This window comes from Bactrocera tryoni, chromosome 1 (assembly GCF_016617805.1).
Source record: "Bactrocera tryoni isolate S06 chromosome 1, CSIRO_BtryS06_freeze2, whole genome shotgun sequence".
Taxonomy (NCBI): Eukaryota; Metazoa; Arthropoda; class Insecta; order Diptera; family Tephritidae; genus Bactrocera; species Bactrocera tryoni.
Window position 1 is genome coordinate 34,878,028 of NC_052499.1, and position 22,918 is coordinate 34,900,945.

The following is a 22,918-nucleotide window of genomic DNA, read 5'->3' on the forward strand; positions in this document are numbered from 1 at the left end:
CCTCTCAGCGCCAGCTGTTGTTATGTAGCGACCGTTCGACTCATAGGCAATAGATGGCGCTGCTAATTTGTTCACTGTGGTAGAATAAAAGGTGTATTTCCGTTTTGGCGGGTATACAGTGTATCAAATATTGCGGCGCTTTGGGGAAGGTGACGCATCGTCAGTCAATTCGTCGAGAAAGTTTTCAGAGGTTCGATTATTTACTAACCAACAAATGTTTTCTTTTTATTTATTGTAGATAAACAGTTCATCAAAACTCACCATCACTACTTGGACACCAAGCTAAACAAAACTAAGTATTAGGTGAACAAAAAATGTTCCTCAAAAGTAAAAAATCTGGACACAATGTGTACTTCCTATCCCAATTTATTAGAATACTTCATTTTATCCCTACGATACGGTGCGTGTTAATACTCAATGACAGTTCTGGTTTCAAAATCAAAGTAAATTATTTTTAGGTTGCAATTTGAGCGTATTTTATTAATTTAGCCAATGAATATTATACATACAGCTGTTGTCAGATAATTAGAATCAATTTATTCCTGAGATAAGAAAGGAATGTGTTAGACACTCTGTTCAAAAATAATTGGGCTTGCGAAAACGAAGAACGATCGGTCCTTTATATAAGGAGACAGTAGTTAGTGTGGGGGAAGTATGGAACTGAGCGAGACTCGGAGGAAAGATAAAGTGCAGCTTCTGCTGTGTCCCCGAGCTCATGTCTGATATATAAGTATTTATTATATATGATTATATTTTATGGTGTATTCCTTTGGTCGAGGATATTCGGAAAAGCGATGCTTGCTAAGAAGCTTAAACGTGTTTAAAAAGTGGTTCTCTAATAGCACAGAATGCCTTTTCACACATATCATCCTTCCATATAGGCGCCAGGTGCATTTCTGCCAAGGTCGCTGTAACGCTCAGGGAAGGTGGGTACATGAAATAGCCGTAGGATGATAGTCTTTCACAAATGCGTCCAAGCTTAGAAGGAAATTTGGTGGGAAACTCTTCCTCCAGCAGAGTTTTAGGCTGTCTAACCACTTTAGCGTTTTCCTGATTGCATCGGATTGGGAACGAGTTTAGTTTCAGTTGTGCCCTTGCGTTCTAGCTCCGGTCCTTTGGACTTCTAGTGAACTTGAAGCTGGCGAATCTGCCGAAATAGCTGGAATTGATATACGCCGCCTCTTCTAATTTGTGGCAGGCTCAAAGCAATTTGCCAATTTTTGAGAGTTTTTTCGATCAATACTTTGTATTATTTAGCAGTATTGAGAATTGACAGGTGGATATTTCCTTGTCAGGTGCCTACTTATTCCCAATGTATACATACATACAAATTTTGCGCTTTAATTAATTGGATTTTGAAAATTACACTTTTATTTGTTTAATCTTTTTATGATATTCCGTTGCAAGTTTTACAATATTTCTGTTTACTCTATAATATCCAAAGAAGTAAGCACATGCACACATTTATGCGTTTATATTTGTATAAATAGAACTACAAATTGGGACTACTAAACTACATTTGTAAATATAATACCACAAATTATTTACTTAGGAACTTTCTGATACCGCGTGTCTCAGGACTATTTCAGTGGGTCATGCTTATATCCTTTTGTAGTTGTATGGATCACCGTGGATCCACATGAAGTCGTCAGAGCTTTCGACCATATTAATTATTTTCGATGAGTTCATTTCGCATATGAAATAACTTCAATAAAATATGCAAATCACAATAAAATAAAAATAAATAAGCGAATTTATGTTCGGTGAGCGTGTGGTAAAAGTAGCGCGGTTGCTGACGGTCACATTGGCAATGACCTAAATTAGACGAGTACGTCACGCAAACGATTCAAGTCAAAGTTCAATACACACAAAATTATATACAAAAATACTTTAAACACGCAGTCAAGCTCATGATTTTAACGCTAAACAGTGTGGGTGTGAGGTGAGCAGTGGCGGCGCGCAGCACAGAAGTCAGATGCTTAGAGAGTCTCACTCTTTATTCGAGTGCGTTGAGGAAGGGTGCAATAGAGCCGATGTCCTCGCAGTCTGGAATGGCTTTGCCCTTGAATTTAAGGCAGGACTCGGCACAGGTCTGACCTTGAAAGTAGTCACCAAACATTTTCTTACATTGCGCGCAGTTGTTGAGGCAGATCTGAATGAAATCGATGCCGGACATGGTGTCTGCGGAGAGAGAGCGTAATATTATAGTAAGCAAAATAAATTAGTATGTATGTATGCTTGTAAACTACCAAAGCGTTTGCCGTAGTGTCCAATGGATGGTATGCCCTCAACGGTCGACGAAAACATCGAGATCAGAACAACAGCGATGGCAGCAAAGGCAACGGTCGATTTGTTGATGGAGAACATTTTGTTTTTAGAAAGCTGGTGGAAAAAGAATTAGTCGTTTTTAAGTTTTATGGATGCCAATCTTTTTTATTATTTTCACATTATATGCTTTTATTTACTATTATTATATTTATATTGCACTAAATCCGCTTACATATGATAGTTTCGTCCAAATATTGGTCTATTACCAGACTATATGCATAAAAAAATATTATATCAACCGTTGGTGGATGCTGAGGTGTCTGTTACACCTGCACAGTTTTCAATCAAATAATTTTGAATTGAGCTTGGCGTTTGCTTTTAATCTCTCACACGAATGAATTCGATCTCCCGATTGACGTGCAGATTTAACGAGTTAACAGCAGCTTTACGCGCGTTCGCGCCAAATTTACACGAGCCAATCGAAAAACAAAAGCATAAGAAATACGCACCAGCAACAGACAACAAAGCGAAAAAGCACCGAATCACAATCACTTAACTCGTGCAGGCGCAGGGGCGGCCTTTTTTTGTATTTCAGTCAACACGCTTGTTTGAAGAACTATCATATCTAAGTGAACAATCAGCCATGCGGATCAAATATTATCTAGAAAGCATAATGACGTTCTTCGGATGAAGAACATATCACTATCATATGTATTCCATTCCTGTTGTACCATCCATTCGAAACCGTTTAGATATCAAAGAGAGATATGTACATAAGAAACTTATCGGTTTCACCATTTAAAATCATTGAACAGTCACAGTTTAATACTAACTTATTTAACGCGGTCATGATTCCAACCCGCAACCCTCCAAATAGTTTCGAAAATGTGTTCTTTCCAAACCCGCCACTGAGTCTGTTCGCCAGGTAAGAAACGGGGGTTTTCCTAAATTTAGAGGAAAGAAATGTTTTCGCTAAAAGAAGGAAGTGTATGTTATTTGTATGGAATATTTTCTGTTGTCTAAAACGGTACATTTTCTGTCGGTAGAAGGGAATTTCCATACAAGCGAAACCGAAAAAAGAGTCAGGAAAAAATTAATTAAGCGCCACAAGCTTCTCGCCATAAGCGCACTTTATCAACGCTTTGTAGTCAAGTACTTCTACGAGTATGTCTGTCCGCTCGTGCTTCGCTGAAGAAATGTGTTGTAGTAGCAACAAATGAAACCGGCAATTGAGCAGGAAGTGTAAAATGCCGGCAACAAATTGACAGCTTCTTGTTGCGAATAAATTCATAATTTGCATTCACACTTACAAACGGCACATACTTACACACACGCATGCATCTTTTAACGTGTGCTTTGTACTCATACGTATTTTGTGCATACCTTTGTACACACATTTGATACGGGCAGCTGTAGGAGTAGATAATAACAACGGATGGTTACGCGAGATGCCAATGTAAGTATGTCGATAGGTGCATACTTAAATGCTTTGCGGCTCTCATTCGCGACTGGCACTTTTGCGCATGCCCCCAGGGCGTTTTTTAAACTTCACGAGTTGTTATCGCTACGCACGCATATTCGGTTTCTGCAATGGCGCTAAAGGCAATTTAAGAGGCGCGTCACAACATTAACATGCAGTAATTAAGACACTTTAAAGCGGATATATGCGCAGCATCTTTCACAAGCTGTGGCTGGAGCTTTTGTTCATCTCGAGCATACGCGGAATATTTTGACGTATGAATCATAAAAAATATGTATATATACTTATATATATTTCCATAAACGAATTTACTTACATCACGAGTAGTGTGCGTAACACAATTGTTAATTTAAAGATGTGTACGTCACAACGCATGCGCTAAAATTGCTTCGGTATTTACAGGCGAAATATTTTAAAAATAACTTAATTATTATGCGCATTTCATTAGCACATTTATTTATTAGAATCAAGAAATACTGTCGTTTCTGAATGCGAGTGTATGAGGCACATGGCTACTACTCAGCATGTAGTGATTTCATCCCCTAAGTGGTGAAGGGGGGAAGTTGCTGCTGTGCAAGCAATACTAAATGTAACTGTTAACATATCATTCGACGTCAGCTAGCTTGCTTTTTGTGGCGTGCGTCTAGCAAATGGGTGGTTATGACGTTTTAAGCCATTTTCGTATGGTTGGTAGTGTATGTTTTTCTTTGATAGGTATTAGCCAGAGATTGACAAATAAGCGTGGTTCTGCGGAGTATGATTATATTGGCGCCTTGGACAAAGTTCTACTCAACGCCGATCTAAAGGTACTAAAATTTAAAAAAAATTATTTTTCAATGCAAAAATCAATCTATCTAAAAGCTTGGCCAAATACCTGACAGTAACAAGTGCCGTTTAATTATGGTTGTTATTTTAACATTGTACGTTTCGATCTGGTTTTTCAAGAAGGTGAGAGATCCAAATGTTTATTTTAAAGTTGTGTACACGTTCAATATAAATATACATTCTACACCAGATCAGATTCTGTCGTGACTTAAATTTCATATAACTCTAAAAGAAGGGGACGTCGCGTATTTGTGACATATACATATATACATGTTTATACATATGTACATGAATAAACTTTTTTGTTCGCAATCATTTTATATCATATTTTATATCAATGGGAATGATATATGTACGTGTACATATCGTACACTAACTACAAAAGTGACAAAACTCAAAAATTTTCAAAACGAATTTTTTTGGGGGCATTTTCTTGAAAAGAGTCAACAACAGATTTTACAAGTGGTTAGGATATCCGATGTTTATTTAAGACTGAGAGACTTGGGCTCTTTACGAAGTTGCGCCAAGTGGCGAAATGTCTTTTTATATTTTGAGCTTGCAGTTGTTTGATTTCATGGCACCGGTTATTTGGATTTTCATCCACTCTTTTAAACACTTGCACTCCGGCATATTTATAACCATAAAACACACACAAACACGCTTATATTTATATATTATAAAAATAGCAGTGACTGCATCTTTGACGTCAGCCCTGCAACGATCACATCTTTCTCTTTTACTGACTTTATTCAATTTCGAATTCAAATTCGCAAGCAGTTGGCAGCCAGCCTTTACTTACTTGACTTGAGACTGGATCCAAAGTAATCACAAATATTTGGTGCAGTTCGGAGCGAACGCTAACAAGTGCTTGATAAAATCTCGCGTTGACGACTGTTGTCAGTGTTATTTAGTGTTCTGGTATTTATACAAAATCTCAGCAATTTGAAAAATAGTCAAATTACAATTTTATTACATTACTCGATTTAGTCTGCTAAGTGTAAAGAGATTTGCATCGGTTAATTGCCTTTACTTCCGTTGCCGACAGCGTTTGGCTGTAGCTTTTTAAGTGAAATTCTCGGCAGGACAAGAAGGGTGCATTTGAGCAATTATTTGATAAAACATTAGCGTACAGGATATGCTGAAAACCCTGTTAAGTAAATGTTGGTGCATTACACTTTTACATATAAAGCTTATTTATTAATTCTCATATGTCATGTGCACAACACAAAGTTTGGCAGCATATATGGGAAAAAGGTAAGCACTACTTATGCATATAGCTCCGCTACGTTAAATAGAAACATGTATGTGGGTAGTGCCTGAACAGTAAACTTTTATTATACTAAATACCCTTGTTTGTGCCAGGTCCGATTCTACCTCTTCTGGCGGGCCTCAGTAAACACTCCTCTTCGACCGATACATACTATAAAGAATTTAAAATCAGTTTAATAAGGTATAAAACAGAAATTTATGCTTTCGGAAGATCATAGTGAAATCTTACAATAAAATTTTTGCCTCAGAAAGCTTTTGCTTATTAAAAACTTCTTCAATAGTAAATACTTTTTCATCTGTACAAAAGAGACTTCAATGGCCATGACACTGAAGAAGCCGCTTTCATCCAGTGGCGTAGCTGCTTAGGGACTAGGCGGGGCAGTGCCCTGAGGCCATCAAGCTCAGGGAGTCCTCGAATCCTTACCAGAAATTTCGATCGAACTGAACTTTTGGAAATTTCTCTAATTTTCAAAATAAATATGACTGGTTACAATCCCACTTTAATCATCAGAGAGAAATTTAAAAGTTATTTCTAGGGGATTCCCCTAAATTCTTTCTGTAGGTTGGTAGTTGGTAGTTGTCAACTTGACGGATAGTGATATGTGCGTTTTATTGTGAATTCGAGTCAAACTTTTTTTTTAGAACGGTTAAAAAATTAATGCTGTACCAGGAGTAAGTAAGGTAATGTGAATGAATATTTTTGTAATAGTCAATATTGTGGTTCAATTTTATTTGATTCTACCACTCATATTGCGTCCGTTAAGCCTATAAATCGTGTCATATCTATAGATTTCGGCTACAGTTCTTGTAGTATAATGCGAAATATCGCAAACAAATGCAAGTCACCTGCAGTAGGTACATTAATTCAGATCCGCGGGTAGGAGATCGTTCATGGTCTCCACCGTTAAATGTGGTAACACTAACAGTGATAATTTTTTTCGGGAATTCCCTAACGACACTTGTAGCGGTTCATTGTGTTTCTATTTCCTTTATTTTACTTTACGTCGTCAGTGGACAGTGAGTACCTACCTATTTGAGCACAATCTAATATTGTATTGTTTAAATAAATTAGAAAACTAAAATTATGAATAAAAACCAGAGACTCAGTGGTCCATTTAAACGCAAACAACGCCAAGACAGAGAAGATAATAAACAATAATTGCCCAAAATTGACAAGTTTTTAATCAGCTTTCAACAAGCAAGTACATCTGGCCAAAATATTTCTATTGACAGTGACTCAAATCATGTGGTAACTGCAGTGTTGGTTGAGAAGCCTACTGAACAAGATTCGACAATTATTGCAGTTGGAGATGTGTACCTTCGCCGCCGATCATATGAAGGTGGATAATGTTTGCATGACTTACATAAGAGCGGGGGTTTGGAGGAACCAGAGACCTCTACATTTTTCGCAAATGTCTACCGTAAATCTTCTTATGACTTGAGAAACTTTGCGAACAAAGTATTAAGTGATAACGGAAAACGTCAAATTCTTTATATAGAGCCTTTACAGCCTTCAGGACCTTTTCCAACAAACATCAACCAGAGCAATATGTGTTTTTCAAAAACACACCATGTTCCGTGTTCTAAATATGGGCCAATTAATTTGTTTTGGTTCTGCTATTCCAAAATACTAGACGCTGCCTATTGTCAACCCTGCTGGTTATTTGCTTTACAAAGGAATAATGTTTGTTAAGAATTTTGAAAATGAAATATATGATATTCGATATCATTCTTACCCCAGCAAACAGTTCTTTGGTTTTGAGAGAACATCAAGAGGACTAAAATCAGGAAGGACACCACGCAAATTTAGTGTCCTTTGTAGGGCTTGTCGTCCGATATGACCACATTTTGTGGCAAGTTTTGGATATGCCCAAAGGTAATAATAATTATTTGTAAGTTTTTTATCGTTTAATTTTGTTTATAATTATTAACTGTTTAATATCAGAACATTTTTGAAATTGTGTTTTTTATGTTTTTAGGATCTACAAGATATCTGAGAGTAACAATTCAAAATGAAAGTATTGAGAGCTTGGGGACCAAACTCGAAACCCATTTACTACAACAAATTCGTGCGTCACCGTTTTTTGCCATCATAATGGATACGACACAGGACATGTCAAAGGTAGATCAGCTAAGCATTGTGTTAAGGTATGCAGGAAAATGGACAGCCAATTGATAAAATTATTTATCGAAAAAAATATTGATTTAAAAAAATGTGTGTGACAAAGCTATTATAGAGACAGTGTGATGAGTGGTTTGTGTAATGCTGTACAAAAACATATTAAGGATATCCACCCTAAGGCAGAGTAATTTAAATTTGGTGATAAATGACGTCGTTAGCAGTTATGTGGAAATACAGATTTTTTCGCAACGTTGCAAGATTTGTAAAACTTTACGGAAACAGCGTCAAACGTTTGGATCTACAGTCAAAATTCACGGGCGAATAGGACACCACTCTAAAGAAACTAAATAGGGCTAGTATCGACCCGATTTTATCTATTAACTATTATCATGCCACATACTTAAATTATGTTTTCTTGCGTTTTATTAATGTACTTCACCTACAATCAACCGGATGTTCGAAAATACTGATATCCATTATATGAGGGCTAGGTCGAGGTCTACTTTAGGCACAAAGATACATTGTTATGACTAAAACACGCCCTGTAGTTTTCATTGAGATATCTTCAGGTACCCGGAAATTCGAAATTGATATTAGGTAAATGTGGGCTGAGGGAAGTATTGAACCGATCTAACCCATTTTCTATACACTGAGTTACTATTGTCAGAAAGATTTCTCTTTCCTTTACATTTCAATGCGAAATTTCAAGATATTGGGGCCCACAGTTTCTGTTAGTTTTAGAATTTTTGGTTACAAGGTTGCATACTTTAAAAGAATTATTAGTACAAAGTTTCATTCCGTTATATCAATTGATTCCTCATTTGTATATTGGAAAGCGAAAGAATCAAATGGAATTTAAAATTGTGCTACATGGGAAGTAGCTACTTTCGCACTATGTTATAGGAATATGAGAAGAATGTACAAAATTTGGTCGAAATCGGTCGGTCGGGTCCCGAGATATGTGATTTCGCCAAAAAGGAGGTGGTGTCACGCTCATCGTTCAATTTTCATATGGGCTGCTATACAGCCCTCTCATACCATTTCGGGTGTAAAATTTAATGTCTCCGGAGTATTTAGTTAATGATTTATTGCGCTTGTGCTTATGCCAAAGTTCTACAATATCTTTATTTAGTGCTTAGTTATGACACTTATACACTTTTGACTTATAGCGTTTTGTGCGGTGCCAGTAGTCAGATTACACCCTTTTTTGCCAAGGAACACGTCTATCAAGGTTCATCAAGATTTCTTAATTTTTACACAAGATACAGCTTGCGCGGTAGGACGGACGGACGTACAGACAGACAGTCAATCTCGTCACCCTGATCATTTATATATATACGTATATAACCCCATATCTATCTCGATTAGTTTTAGTTCAAACATGCAACCGTCAGGTGAACAAAACTGTTATACACTGTAGCAACATGTTCCAATAAAGTCGGAAAACATTAAATAGGTTACATTAGGGAAAGAAAAGGTCTGGACTGATTGCACAAACTTTTTACATTACTTACGGACTAGGTACACACCACACAAATACACTATTAATCATACGGAATTTAAAATTGAGCTACATGGGAAGTAGGCGTGGTTGTGGTACTATTCCGCAAGTTTTTGCACTGTAATTTAGGAATATCACGGTAATATTATGCACCAAATTAGGTTAAAATCGGTTTATTAGGTCCGGAGACCGTATATTTTGACCGCGGCTCCTACTCCTGATTTATGCAATTTTAGTATTTTTTTTACAAAGTCGTGATATGGGGAGTGATTTCTTTATTATAGCTTCATTGGTTTAGGAGATATGAACATACAAGCTTTTAAAAGAGCGGACACACCCAGTTTTTCATAATTTTTAAAACTATATTGTGAACGTGACATGAACCTATTCCGCTCTTCTGCAATACCTACTTTTCTTATGGTGCCAACAAAAATAGAAAAATGTGTACCAAGTTATATGTACTCGTATGTTCTTGTAGATATCTTAATTTTTACTCAATTTACAGCTTGCACAGATAGACTGACGGACTGCCATACTTCCGTCTCGTCATCGTGATTATTTGTATATGTTAACATGGCAAATGTTAACAATTGCTAAACAAAAGTAATAATGCGTAATCAGCAATAATGAGTAAAGCATAGCGGAAATGCATCTTTAGTTGCACAATATTTAACACAGCAAAAGCCAGACGCTTTCATTAGCATAAAAGCTCATTTTTCGGTGTGAAGCGGAAGTCCACCACGCGCAACCCAAATAGGTCAATTCAGAGAATTGGCAACAACATGAAGTCAGCAGTTGGCCAGTGCAACTTTGCTTAGCTTTTAAGTAAACTAATTTTTAAGTTTTAGTCTTAGCTCTGTAATCAAACAAAGAAGAACTAAATAAAATTTTTAAAAGAAATTCACTTAAAATTTCTTAACTTATACATATAATCCTATATCTAACACGATGGTGGTACAAACAACCGTAAGGTGAACAAAACAATTTTTTTCGCGAATTCGAACCCTTCAATGCAATTTAAGCTTTGTAACAGAATTTATGGCAGGACTATGTAGTAACTGCAGAGAATGTTAATAACAGTCTCTAACTACGCCCACCCATAGCAGAGAATGTTAAAGCAATGTTAATATTCATTAACATTCTATGAATAACCATTTTAAAATAAAGCGCTGTGGCCGGAAGTTCCGTTCATGTGGCATCTACTGGTAGAAGTGCAAAAATGAGCAAAGCTTTTTGTATCAAGAAGAATTTTTACGTTATGTTCAAGTTTAACTGGCTTTGGAACCAACTACTGTGGTAAGCCAACCAACTATATTGTTTTGTAAAAGTTAGGTTTGCAGCTTCAAAGGGGGAAATATATTGTAGATAAAAAACTTTTTTGGTTTATTTATAACGTTTAAAAAAAATTGCTGTTAGTTCATTGATGAGGGTTGGTATATCTCTGAAGGGTATGCTTGGTGCAACCCACTATATGAAAACTGAAAGAACCAAAACTAAATGAGCAGAATTGGGCTGGAAGATAACATTACATAACGTGAACGGTTGCAATTTCAAACTGAGCAATTGAATTGATTTGAACTAAGACTCTTCGTGTACTGTTACCAGATGAAGTTTTTCCAAACATTTTATTCTTTTGCAACTTGCAAGGATCAAAGGCGGGGAAATACCTTCAGGTGTTAGGTTTGTTAGTTATATGTAGACTGTGGTAAGTTTTCACCCGATTTCTTACATTTTTGCCACAAAGTTATACCGTTATTAGAAAAAAAACGCTCTTTAGTTTTATTAAGATAATTCATATATTTCCCGATATATGAAACTTCGAAACTCTTTTTATTGTATACTAGCTGCCCCGCAGCCGAAAATGAAAATGAAATGAAAACAAAGTTGAATTTAACGTTTCATTTCTTTTTTCCAATGCAACGCAGCTTGATAAACAACATTTTTTGGTTTCTGTTCCGGTGTACAAAAAAAATGGGTTTCCAACTCGTGACCCCGCCACGTATACCTGGACGTGTGAAAAACATAGCATTTCCAAATTTATGCCACACACTCTGCGACTATCCTTGTGTCCTGTTGATTGTCATCTCAATTGCAATTTTCACTGGAAACGGAAGACGTTGGAACTGAAATGGTAAATCGTTAGAACTCAAATCGTAGAATCAAGCATTCTGCCACTTGTATTCGATAGCTACGTCACAATCAGTCGGGTTCCATTACACAGTTTTGGCGCATGAAAATTGCGAAACAACTTTGAGACGTAAATGATGCGGTGGCATACCAAGCCTCTCCAAAGAATTTATAAGTTCCACTGGATAATTCACTGTTAATAAACGGCAGATGGAATTGATTTCCAATTTCCAATGCTTAGCGAATACGATATAGTATGTCTTCGGCAATGTAATTTTTGTTGGTATCCCATAATTGACGCGGGTTTGAAGGCTGATATGTCAAAATGATCATCGCGAAAAGTGTGCGACCTTCATTTGCATTCGAAGTAGCTATCGCATCGTACATCGTTTGATTCCAGTAATTATCATGTTCCAGCAATTGTATTTGCTGTCTTACTTCTCCAAACTGCACACACCGTACCATTCACAATACGCAATGAATCAAATAAAGTTGAACCGCGTACATACATTAATCAGTAGCAACCGAAGGTAGAAACAATAGTCGTTTTTCGGATGGATTGTGTTAATTCGTCCTAATGCATTAGTTGAGAACATACTTGGATGTCCATCTACTGCTGCGACGAAGCACTCCATGTATAATATCAAGGTAGTTCCGAATAGAGCAATGTTCCTGCCTCAGTATATACAGTAATAAACCCTTTCTTTGTTTACATACATATACTCACCTCTAGAAAATCTTAGGGAGTTGTGTTACACTGTTTTTTCTACTTTCATGGTATTCGGGGTGTTGTGTTAGCATTTAAACTACATATAAATTTTAAATTTTGATGACCGAGATATTAAATAATGCAAGTGTTTCCGTTATTTAAGTGATTATATTGAATTACTTCGCATATCTGTTCAATTTTATTGGTTTGTTAAATCAGTTGTTTTTTTGTTCAATTTTTAAACACGCTTCAAGTATTTCCAAATTTTTGCATGCAGTAGGATACAATCCTGGGTGGTAATTTGTCGTTTGACATATACAAATTGACAACTCCTTAGCCGTTATAGGAAAACATCAATTGGAAATTGAGTTTGAAAAGAAAGATATGTCGAAGTTTTTAATAAGAATACATATTAGTATTAATAACAAAGTTTATATTAAAAATTCTAGAGCCTTTTTATTTCTGCGAAAATTCACAACCCGACGTTTTAAAATACTTTTTATAAGAATTAGAACATATTTTTCTTTAAGAATTTTTTCATAGGCAGGCAGCCAGCCCTCATTTTCGGCGCATAAAATTTTTGTGCATTTCACATAGGTAACTACCTCCCCGTCTAAAAGTTAGCTTCTGTATTTTAATATATTTAATAGAGTTGTAGGATTTTGGATTCATCTATTGTGAGAGCTTAGAAATCTTTACTAATTATTAAATTATTTTGTGCAATATTTTTATTTAAATTTTTATGTAAATTATTAATTATGTTTATTTTAAGTTGAAAAGGTGAAAATAGGCCTACCGGGGAACCGAACACCTAAAAAAAGTCTGTAACGCGCTTTATTGCAAACCTCTGGGGTGGTGTGGAAAATGCAAAACTTAAATATTGAAAAATAAATTATCAAAAATAGTATACAGATGAGAATTAGAACGATGTATTAAAAATTCAGCTTCAAATGCCTAAATATCTTCTTTCTAAATTAAAATTATTGGTAATAATATTTCAAAAACTTACGAATACAAACCGTTTTATGTTTTCTGTCTGTCAATTGAACACAAATACATTCAGAAGAAAACTCACCACCGAGAAATCTAAAAACAGGGCTGCTTTTTATTAATAAGAACTCACTACATAAAGAATATCTGACTATCAGTAAATGATATTTTTATGGGCGAAACATGACACACTATGGCGTTTTAATCAAATATTAGTAAATATATGTCATTAATAAATAATTTCCTTTTATATTAAGCAACAATATTTATAGTTTTTGTTATTTAATAGAATAAATTTGCTAAGTATTTACTGCCTCAATATATACAGCACTGCGTTGCTACCTCTGAAAATCCCAGATGACCGCTATTCACCCCTCAGAAAGCTACCACGAAAAGGTTATCTACTGTATATACTGTGGTTCCTGCAAACGGACAACTGACGAAAGTTGAGAAAAACTCGTCTAGGTCGAATTTGTTGTTGGCGGTGTTTCCGTTGTACGTTACTGTACTGTATTCTCTGGGTTGAAATTCACTCTTTGGCCATTCTCCAAATTAACTGCGAGAAGCACAACAGTCGGAAAACGTTCATGAATTGCAAAAGTAAATACTCGTATCCTACAAAGCGCTTTATTGCAGTTCACGTATCGACCGTATCGTTCAGGACCAATATCGCCATGTTGCTTCCTTTGGTGACGTACTTACAAACGTATTTTATCGATTTCACCAAACCGCAATACTCAACATTGATATGAGTTTTGAATGCGAACTCTTCTAAATTGAATGCTGAATGTTCTGCCATTGTCGTCTGGTGAGCGACGCCGATAGAGGGGATATCCATCATTTCCAGTTTGTGTTTCCGAAAGAAACCTGAATTGTGTTTGGTGCATTTATTGTCAGACATACAAACCGAAGTGGGATTGTGGCGTCCGCAAGGTCTATGAATACGTTTTCATCAGTTCGTATAATACTGAATCTTTATCTGCATCAGAAATTTCCGCAGAAATGATTTCATCAATTTGAGTTGGTGTAACCACAATCCACCATCTATAGAAGAATATATGCGTGCGGCAAACCTCTTTTTTGCAACTCAACAGAGTACATCCAGCATCTATACCATACGTTGCTTCAAGATAAAGTCCATCAAATATCGTAGCTGTTGTTTGAAAAGACCTGCTGTGACATTGTGACGATCGCTTGCTGATTGACCGCGATCCATAATTCTGCACGTACATATGTCATCGCATCCTTGGAGTACTCGTTCATGTGGCTTGGGCTGCCATACGTTGATGGCAAAACGAACGCCGACGGATATTAGCGCGACCTCTTCGTGGTATCGTAACAAATTTCAATCTGTAATTGATTACTTTGTGTGAAGCACACATAATGTTTTCACTGAATAATTATACTCTCGCAACAAAGTTGCTAAGGAGAGTATTATAGTTTTGTTCACATAACGGTTGTTTGTAAGTCCTAAAACTAAAAGCGTCAGATATAGAGTTATATATACCAAAGTGATCAGGGTGACGAGTAGAGTTGAAATCCGAATGTCTGTCTGTCCGTCCGTCCGTCTGTCCGTCCGTCTGTCCGTCCGTCTGTCTGTCCGAGATATTAAAGTGAAATTTGGCACAAGGGATCGCATTAGGGAAGGGTATATTTGGACGTAATTTTTTTTGGAAAAGTGGGCGTGGCCCCGCCCCCTTCTAAGTTTTTTGTACATATCTCGGAAACTACTATAGATATGTCAACCAAACTCTACAGAGTCGTTTCCTTCAGGCATTTCCATATACAGTTCAAAAATGGAAGAAATCGGATAATAACCATGCCCACCTCCCATACAAAGGTTATGTTGAAAATCACTAAAAGTGCGTTAATCGACTAACAAAAAACGTCAGAAACACTAAATTTTACGGAAGAAATGGCAGAAGGAAGCTGCACCCAGGCTTTTTAAAAATTGAAAATGGGCGTGGCGCCGCCCACTTATGGACCAAGAACCATATCTCAGGAACTACTAGACCGATTTCAATGAAATTCGGTATATAATGTTTTTTTAACACCCTGATGACATGTACGAAATATGGGTGAAATCGGTTCACAACCTCGCCTTCTTCCAATATAACGCTATTTTGAATTCCATCTGATGGCTTCTCTGTATAATACGAGTATATACATTAGGAAATGAAAATACAATTAGCTTAGATAGCGGAATAAAACTTTACTCAAATACGGTATTTCAAAAATATGTAAATGACGGATAATGAAATCTCCATTATCACTTTATCATGCGAGAGTATAAAATGTTCGGTGACACCCGAACTTAGCCCTTCCTTACTTGTTTTTTTTTATTTTTAGCCCACAAGTGCTCCTGTACTTGCGGTCCCCTATGCCAAATAATAGCCCTGATAATTTATAAATATAACCCTGTATCTATCTCGATTAGTTTTAAGTGATACAAACAATCATCAGGTAAACAACACTATTGTACTCTGTAGCCTAGTGTAAAAGACAAATTAAAAATCCATTCGTTTACTTTTCTCTGATATTCTACTTTATTGGATGATTGGGGTAATATTTTAGGTTTCATATAAGTACGTTTAGAAATGAGTATAATTTTGTAGAAGTGTTTCAATATACATATAATACAAATAATATGAATTTTAAAAGTTTCGAACACACATGAATGTGAAAAATGCTGTAAGGTTTTGAATTATTTCAGGTTTTATTAATAAGTTCAACTTTGTATATGTCATGGTGTAACAGTAATATCTAAAGAGAAATATTGGGAATATTACGTTTACTATCATTTCCAATCCTCGAAATATTTACTTACTGTTTTTAACAACTCAGTCAAATTATTAGCTTTTCTACGAAATTTAGCAAGGATTGCATTCCAATTATTTACTCACGCACAGGAATATTTATGAGGTGGAATTTAACTGGTATTATTGCTAAGTAAACAAGGGAGGTGTGATAATCCCGCCGAGGTTAATATAATAAATAGTACCTAACTTTAACAAAGGAGCAATTTAACCTGCGTTTTCGTTGTGTTATTCGCATTCTCTGTGTGGCATATAAATGAGTTTGGGGGTGAAAAGTCGACGACGCCAGTTAACGAAACCGCATAAATGAGTGCCGACCGCCTGTTTTCGCGCTAAATGTTTAAAATATGAATTATGTATGTGTGCTCGGCTCCACATGTTTGTGTAGAGGTGTGGTGAGGTTGATAGAGACTTTGCGCAACAAGTGCTCACAGCTTTCACAATTGCGCGCTGTTGTGGAGTACAGTTATGGCATTTAAGAATTGCTAAGCAGCAAAATTCGCATTATTACATGAGCAATAGACAAATGTGTATGGTGTTGAGTGAAAACGAGTGAAACTTTTGTTCATATTTTCACCTGCTTTACTTTAAAATTTAAATCCCTGAGGTGCTTTCCAAAATTTCAGCGATTATTTAAGAAAAACATATACAACACTATTATTAAAAGTATTGTTCATCTGAAGCTATAACATTTTCCATTTTTCTGGTAATTTGGGGACTCCATCCCATAATAACTGCGACGGCTCAAGCCAACTTCTGACTCTCTGTACTTATGTGATACGCTTTTCAGTGAGTGCGACAAAACAAATGATAATCAGAAGAAAGAAGATCGGGGCTATAATATGGGTGAGGCAAACCTTCCCAGCTTCGGCTGGTCTTGATACATGAGGTCGACCGTTATTACGATTGGAAACTATTGGCTGGTGCCTAGTCGCAAATTCTGTCTTTTTTCGGCAATCGCTCGTTTGATGATTTTGGAAGGACATAATACAGCACGTATTTGTTGTTGATTTGGCTGGTTGGCGAAAATCGTCTTCAATATCTCTTGGCTTTGATTCATATGACACCCTGAATTTATATGGCTGTTTTAAAAAGTCTTGAATTTGCTGCTTGAGTGACTCCCAAAGATACTGAGAGCTCTTCTTGTGCTTCGCAAAAATCTTGATCGAATAATTGAGTAAATCATGCAAAAATATGATGTCTTTCGGCTGAGGTTTTTCTTGTATTGAAGTAATGAGGAACAACTCCTGCAAAAACAAAGTTTCACACACAATGTCGACATTTATACAGACTGATCAAAAAAGGCTAACAGAGTGGAAAACGCCTGAGGATACGACATAAAGAAGATCAATATATAGTACTTGACGGCAATTAGGCAATAATCTGACAACGCATTATCTAAGGGAATTTTCGTAGTGGCAGAGGGTAGTTATTGTATGTACTGGAGTTCCTGTCCACAAAGGAGTTCCGGAAAACGAAATAGCTGATGAGATTGCCAAACTTACTTAGTATCGTCCGACTGGATACTGAACCAGTACAGGAAATACGGAAATACGAAAGGGCGGACATATGGATCAGGGTGAGATGGAATGCCCAAAAGATATGTAGGATCGCCCCAAATTACGTCAACTCTGGGCAAGCCGCAACCTAGTTATAGACCCAATATTTATACTTTGAACAGGATATAGTTTATATAAATTTTGAATCACCTAGAAGTGAACGTCGGCGACCCTAAAGAGTATATATAATCGTCCTGACAATATTAGTCGATTTTGCCGTGTCCATCTATATGTATATTTATGTATACTTGAACAAGTTCCTCAGTTTTTGAGATATCAAATTAAAATTTTAACACGTCTCTTTCTCCACAAGAAGCTGTCGGAACCGCCGATATCAGGCTATTATAGGATATATTTTACTTAAAAGTGATTTATAGCAAACAACGTGAAAGAACTAGCAAAACAAAACAGGGTACCACTGTGTTGCCGAAGTTTACGTTTTTTGTTTTAATAATTAATTTTAAGACTCCTCCAGTTAGCCAAAGATTATAAATTTCGAGTGACTGACTACTATTTTATTGTTTTCTTAAAGTTATGTGTTTTTTTTAAATTTCTCCACTTTTACTAAAGTTAACGCTTGCTTGTAGACAGATCACCGACGGACAGATATCGCGAAATTAATTAGTTTTGTCCTCTGTCTGAAATCCTGTGTAATTATTTTTCGCCTCTTACCTCAAAACACTTCTCGAAAAGCCTTAAACTAGATGTAAGTTGTTTCAGTAATTACTATTAATATGTATAACAATAACGTGCTTGATCAAAATCCACTCAGCATAGGACTCCCAGCCAACTTCTGCGGGGCATCAGCAGAAAACAACAAAAATCTCTATGAAAGTTGTGGTGGCATGCGTCTCATTATCGTTACCACAAATCTGTGGTGTGACTGCGCCCCGCACACGACGCTCGCACCAATTTACTCAGCACCACATAACAATATGGATGTATGTATGAGTAAACACACAAAAAGCATTGTGCGAGTGTACGAGTATGGCATAACGTGGCTTGGAAGATATTTCACCAGGAAAAGTGAAAAAGTTTTGAAGGCGCCAAAAAGCGTACTAATTAAGTAAACTGAGAAAAGTGTATAGAGACGCGTGGTGTGACATGACGCCGCAGAACAGAATAACACGAATGCGTTTGACAGTGAAATTTCTCGTTCGGCAGGTGCAGCTAGCAATTAGCTGCGGGTACTTTGCAAACTATTCAAGAGGTGACAAATTAATGAGGTGTCAAAATGAGTCTTTCTTACGACAACCTTGTTTTGGAATTTAGTGCCCGTGTACAAAAGTAAGGAGTAAACCCGTGCTCAGCTGTTGGAGCACTCGTCGGTGGTGCTTAGGCTGTGGTAATTTTAAAATGTCAAACGAAAATTTACACTTTATCTCCTTTGTGAAAATGATGTACTTAATACCTTTTGTTTCTTCATTCGCTGCTATCTCTCCTTACTACCAAGCCTAATTTAAAATAATAAACAATTTACTTAGCACCTACACTTTTTTCTATATTCATTATAACCAATTTCAAATTGATGACTGCATTAAATAACAAATCTATTAAGACGGATGACTACTAAAACTCAACTTTAAATGATCTATAACATTCTTCGTAAGAAAATATTCTGCTTAACTTTAAACTAATGGGCTGACGAACTTTAATATATTAGATAGTATTCTCAACTAAGTACTGTAATTATCAAAGTAATATATATTACTGTGCACCAGATAAGCCTAACGTCAATGTTAAAGTGAAATTAAATGTCTCAAGTCGGACGAAAAACTTAGATCAGCATGTTGCATGCCGCTAATATTTTAACCAAAGCTTGGACAATTAGATTGAAGCTGATGTAAATCCATATCAGATACTCTTACTTGCGGATACATTCTTGATTGATTCTTGACATCAAGAGAAGAAGAGCTAGTAGCTGAGTTACTGCCAAGTATTAATGATGCTGAGTAGTTTAGTCCTATCAGTTATATACATATGTATATATAAATGATAGAAAAATTTAAACCCGGTTGACTGTCTGTCTCGCTGTCCGTCCGTCCGTCCGTGCAAGCTGTAACTTGAGTAAAAATTGAATATCTCGATGAAACTTGGTATGTGGCTTCCTTAGAACAAAAATAAAATTACGAGTTCGTAGATGGGCGTAATCGAACCACAGCTACGCCCACAAATCGTCATTAATGGAAACATATAAAGTGCCATAACTAAGCACCTAATTAAGATATAAAGCTGTAATTTGGTACAGAGAATCGCAGTGGCAAGGGGCACCTGTGGACAACAATTTTTGGAAATTACACAATTGGCATGGCACCGCCATCTTTTTGGTGAAATCCCATATCTCATGACCCTACTAACCGATTTCGACAAAATTTTGTACGTGGCATTCTAATTGCATTGTGTCACATTGAACGAAATCGGACAACAAACACGCCTACTTCCCATATACCAGGTTGTTCAATAAGTTTTGTCGTTTGATAATAATAATAATAATAATACCCAAGATTACCCTCCTCCCGCCCAACCGACGCGAGGGGCGCAATCCGCGAACGAGCGGAATTAGCCGAGTCATAAAAGGCAAGAGAGTTTTAAGCGTTGCGATCTTAAGCTGCTCAGCTACAGAAACAAAAATTTCAACAGCCGAAATTAAGAATTAGATTAAAGTTTATAATTATTAAATGTTGCTTGTTAAGAGTAGATAAAATAATTTTTTAATGGTAAAGAGGGAATCTGTTAGATCAAATGTGCTGGAATGAAAATCGAAATCATGACATATACGGCGGAATGGTTCGTTTAACTCAAAATTTGTTCTAGAAAATTTTAAAAGTAAGGGTCTAAACTGCCTGGTAGGGCGAGCGGGAACGTTAAAATTAATATCAGATAAGAGAGATGGGCTACAGACTGACCCATTCATGAGTTTTACAAGAAATATTATACCAAGCATCTCCCTACGACTAGCGAGTGTCGGGAGATTTATAAGTTTTAAACGGTTAATATAAGGGGGAAGATTTAAACTGGAATCCCAATGCAAATGATTTAAGGCAAAAAGTAAAAAATGTTTTTGAACGGACTCTAACTTATCCGAATGGACTTGGTAACTAGGGTTCCAAACCACAGAAGCATACTCCAATATAGGCCTCACCAGAGATGTAAAAATAATTTTTGTGGTAAGCGGATCTCTAAATTCTTTAGACCAACGTTTAACAAAACTAAGAGCGCCTTAAGCTTTAAAAACCGTGGAAGATACGTGAAGATTAAAATTGAGTTTGGGGTCCATAGTTACTCCCAGATCAACAAAACTGCATACTTGCTCCAACCTAAAGTTTTGTATTGCGTATGAGGTAGGGTCTACAGCTCTACGTGAAAAGCACATCGTTTTACATTTTTTAAGGTTCAATGGCATGTCATTTCTATCACACCAAGAAACTAGGTTGTTTAAGTCTGTTTGCAACTGACATCTTTCGCTGTTTGAAGTATATGTTTTAAAAAGTTTTACATCGTCAGAATATAATAAAACTTTTGAAAACTTAACAACAGATGATATGTCGATAATAAATAACAAGAACAGAATTGGACCAAGATGGCTACCTTGAGGAACGCCTGAAGGAACATTGATTATGTCAGAAGAAGTATCTTAAAATATGACTTGTTGAATTCTATTACTAAGATAAGAAGCCACCCATTTTAGAAATATTGGTTGAAAACCAAGAAGATCAAGTTTATTTAAAAGAATTGAATGGTTTACTTTATCAAAAGCTTTACTAAAATCTGTATATATAACATCAGTATTCTTATTCTCCCTAAAGCCCGTTGATACATGTGATACAAATTCAAGCAAATTAGTTGTGGTAGACTTTCCTTTACGAAAACCGTGCTGAGAACAAGAAATTAGTGGAGAGATCCGGAAGGTTATGTCGTCTGTTATAATTGCTTCAAAAAGTTTAGGTATTGCAGACAACTTTGCTATTCCCCTATAATTTTCAATAGATGACCTAAATCCACTCTTATGCAAAGGAATTATAAATGTGACTTTTTCCATATGGATGGAAATAAGCCTTGCTTAAGAGATGAGTTAAATAGTTTTGTTAGGGGTTGGTATATATATTTGGCACATTTCTTAAGAAAGCATGAGGGAATCATATCTGGGCCGTAATTGTATGATTGTTCTAACATATTTAACTGATTTAAGACGTCTGCTTCGGAAATGGTAGGTGCGTTAATGACAGAAATCGGACATAACTTGTACTGATGCGGAACATTTTGTGGAGATTTTGAAGAGTAATTGGACCTAAAGAATTCAGCGAACATATTAGAAATGGTGTGATTGTCACTGGACATACTAGACTTATATTTCATAGCGGACGGAAAATTAGAAATCCTGCGTTTGAAGTTGACGAAACCATAAAACAATTTTGGATTACGTATAATATTATTTTTTACTTTATTTATATATGTAATTACTATAACATATTTTGTTAAGTTCAGCAAATTGTCGACGCAATTTAGAATATTTTGAATAATTAGCAACTAAACCAGTTTTTTTAAAAAGTTTAAAAGCACGAGATTTTCTATTTTTTTAATTTACATAATTCTTTCGAAAACCATAAATTAGAACTAATTTTTTGAGTAACAACACACTTCGAAACATATTTTTCAAATAAGTTTACAATAGTTTCATTAAAGTGGGAAGCACTAAATTCAATATTGCCACTGTAATCTGGCCAAATTACTTTAGAAAAATCTTAATTAATCTTCTTAAAATTAGCTGCAAAGTTGAACCGAAAACAAAGGTCTTGTGTATTATTATAAGCAAAGTTGGCTATGATTTCGATGTTAATTTCCAAAGCAGGATGATACGTGTCCTCTGGCCGAACTAAAGGATCACATCGGACAACAGAGAACATTGAAGCGTTATCGACGTAAACTAGATCTAAGAGCTTACCAAATTCATTTGAAATTAAATTAATTTGGTTAAGACCCAACTCCGACATTTCATCTAAGAACTCGTTAAAACATGAACGAGTACTAATAGGGATGGTGTGATCATCAATAGACTTCCATGATACGCACGGTAAGTTGAAATCTCCCAAAACAATCATGGAATCAGTATCATTAACCATTGAGAAAACATTATTTATTAATGAAGCATGCTGTATATAAGATAAAGTTAAGTAGATATGGCCACTATTAGCGCAAATCCGAATGCACTTAAATTCTATGAAGTCTACATGCGGAACATCGACTTCTTCAGA

General features: G+C 36.1%; 1 protein-coding gene across 2 annotated transcripts in view; it reads right to left on the reverse strand.

The window, feature by feature from the left end:
• Positions 1 to 1,408: 1,408 nt before the first annotated feature.
• LOC120782214 (eclosion hormone) overlaps positions 1,409 to 22,918 on the reverse strand; it is an 80,187-nt gene continuing 58,677 nt past the window's right edge. Inside the window, exons 1-3 of one of the 2 annotated variants that reach the window (XM_040114373.1) lie at positions 5,373 to 5,449; positions 2,250 to 2,382; positions 1,409 to 2,181 (exon numbers count right to left, since the gene is read on the reverse strand). In XM_040114373.1, coding sequence (XP_039970307.1) covers positions 1,997 to 2,181; positions 2,250 to 2,367 — 303 coding nt within the window. In that variant the 5' untranslated portion in view covers positions 2,368 to 2,382; positions 5,373 to 5,449 and the 3' untranslated portion in view covers positions 1,409 to 1,996. Of the gene's footprint in view, positions 2,182 to 2,249; positions 2,383 to 5,372; positions 5,450 to 22,918 lie in introns of those variants that run through there. The other variant, XM_040114374.1, reaches the window with a different exon arrangement.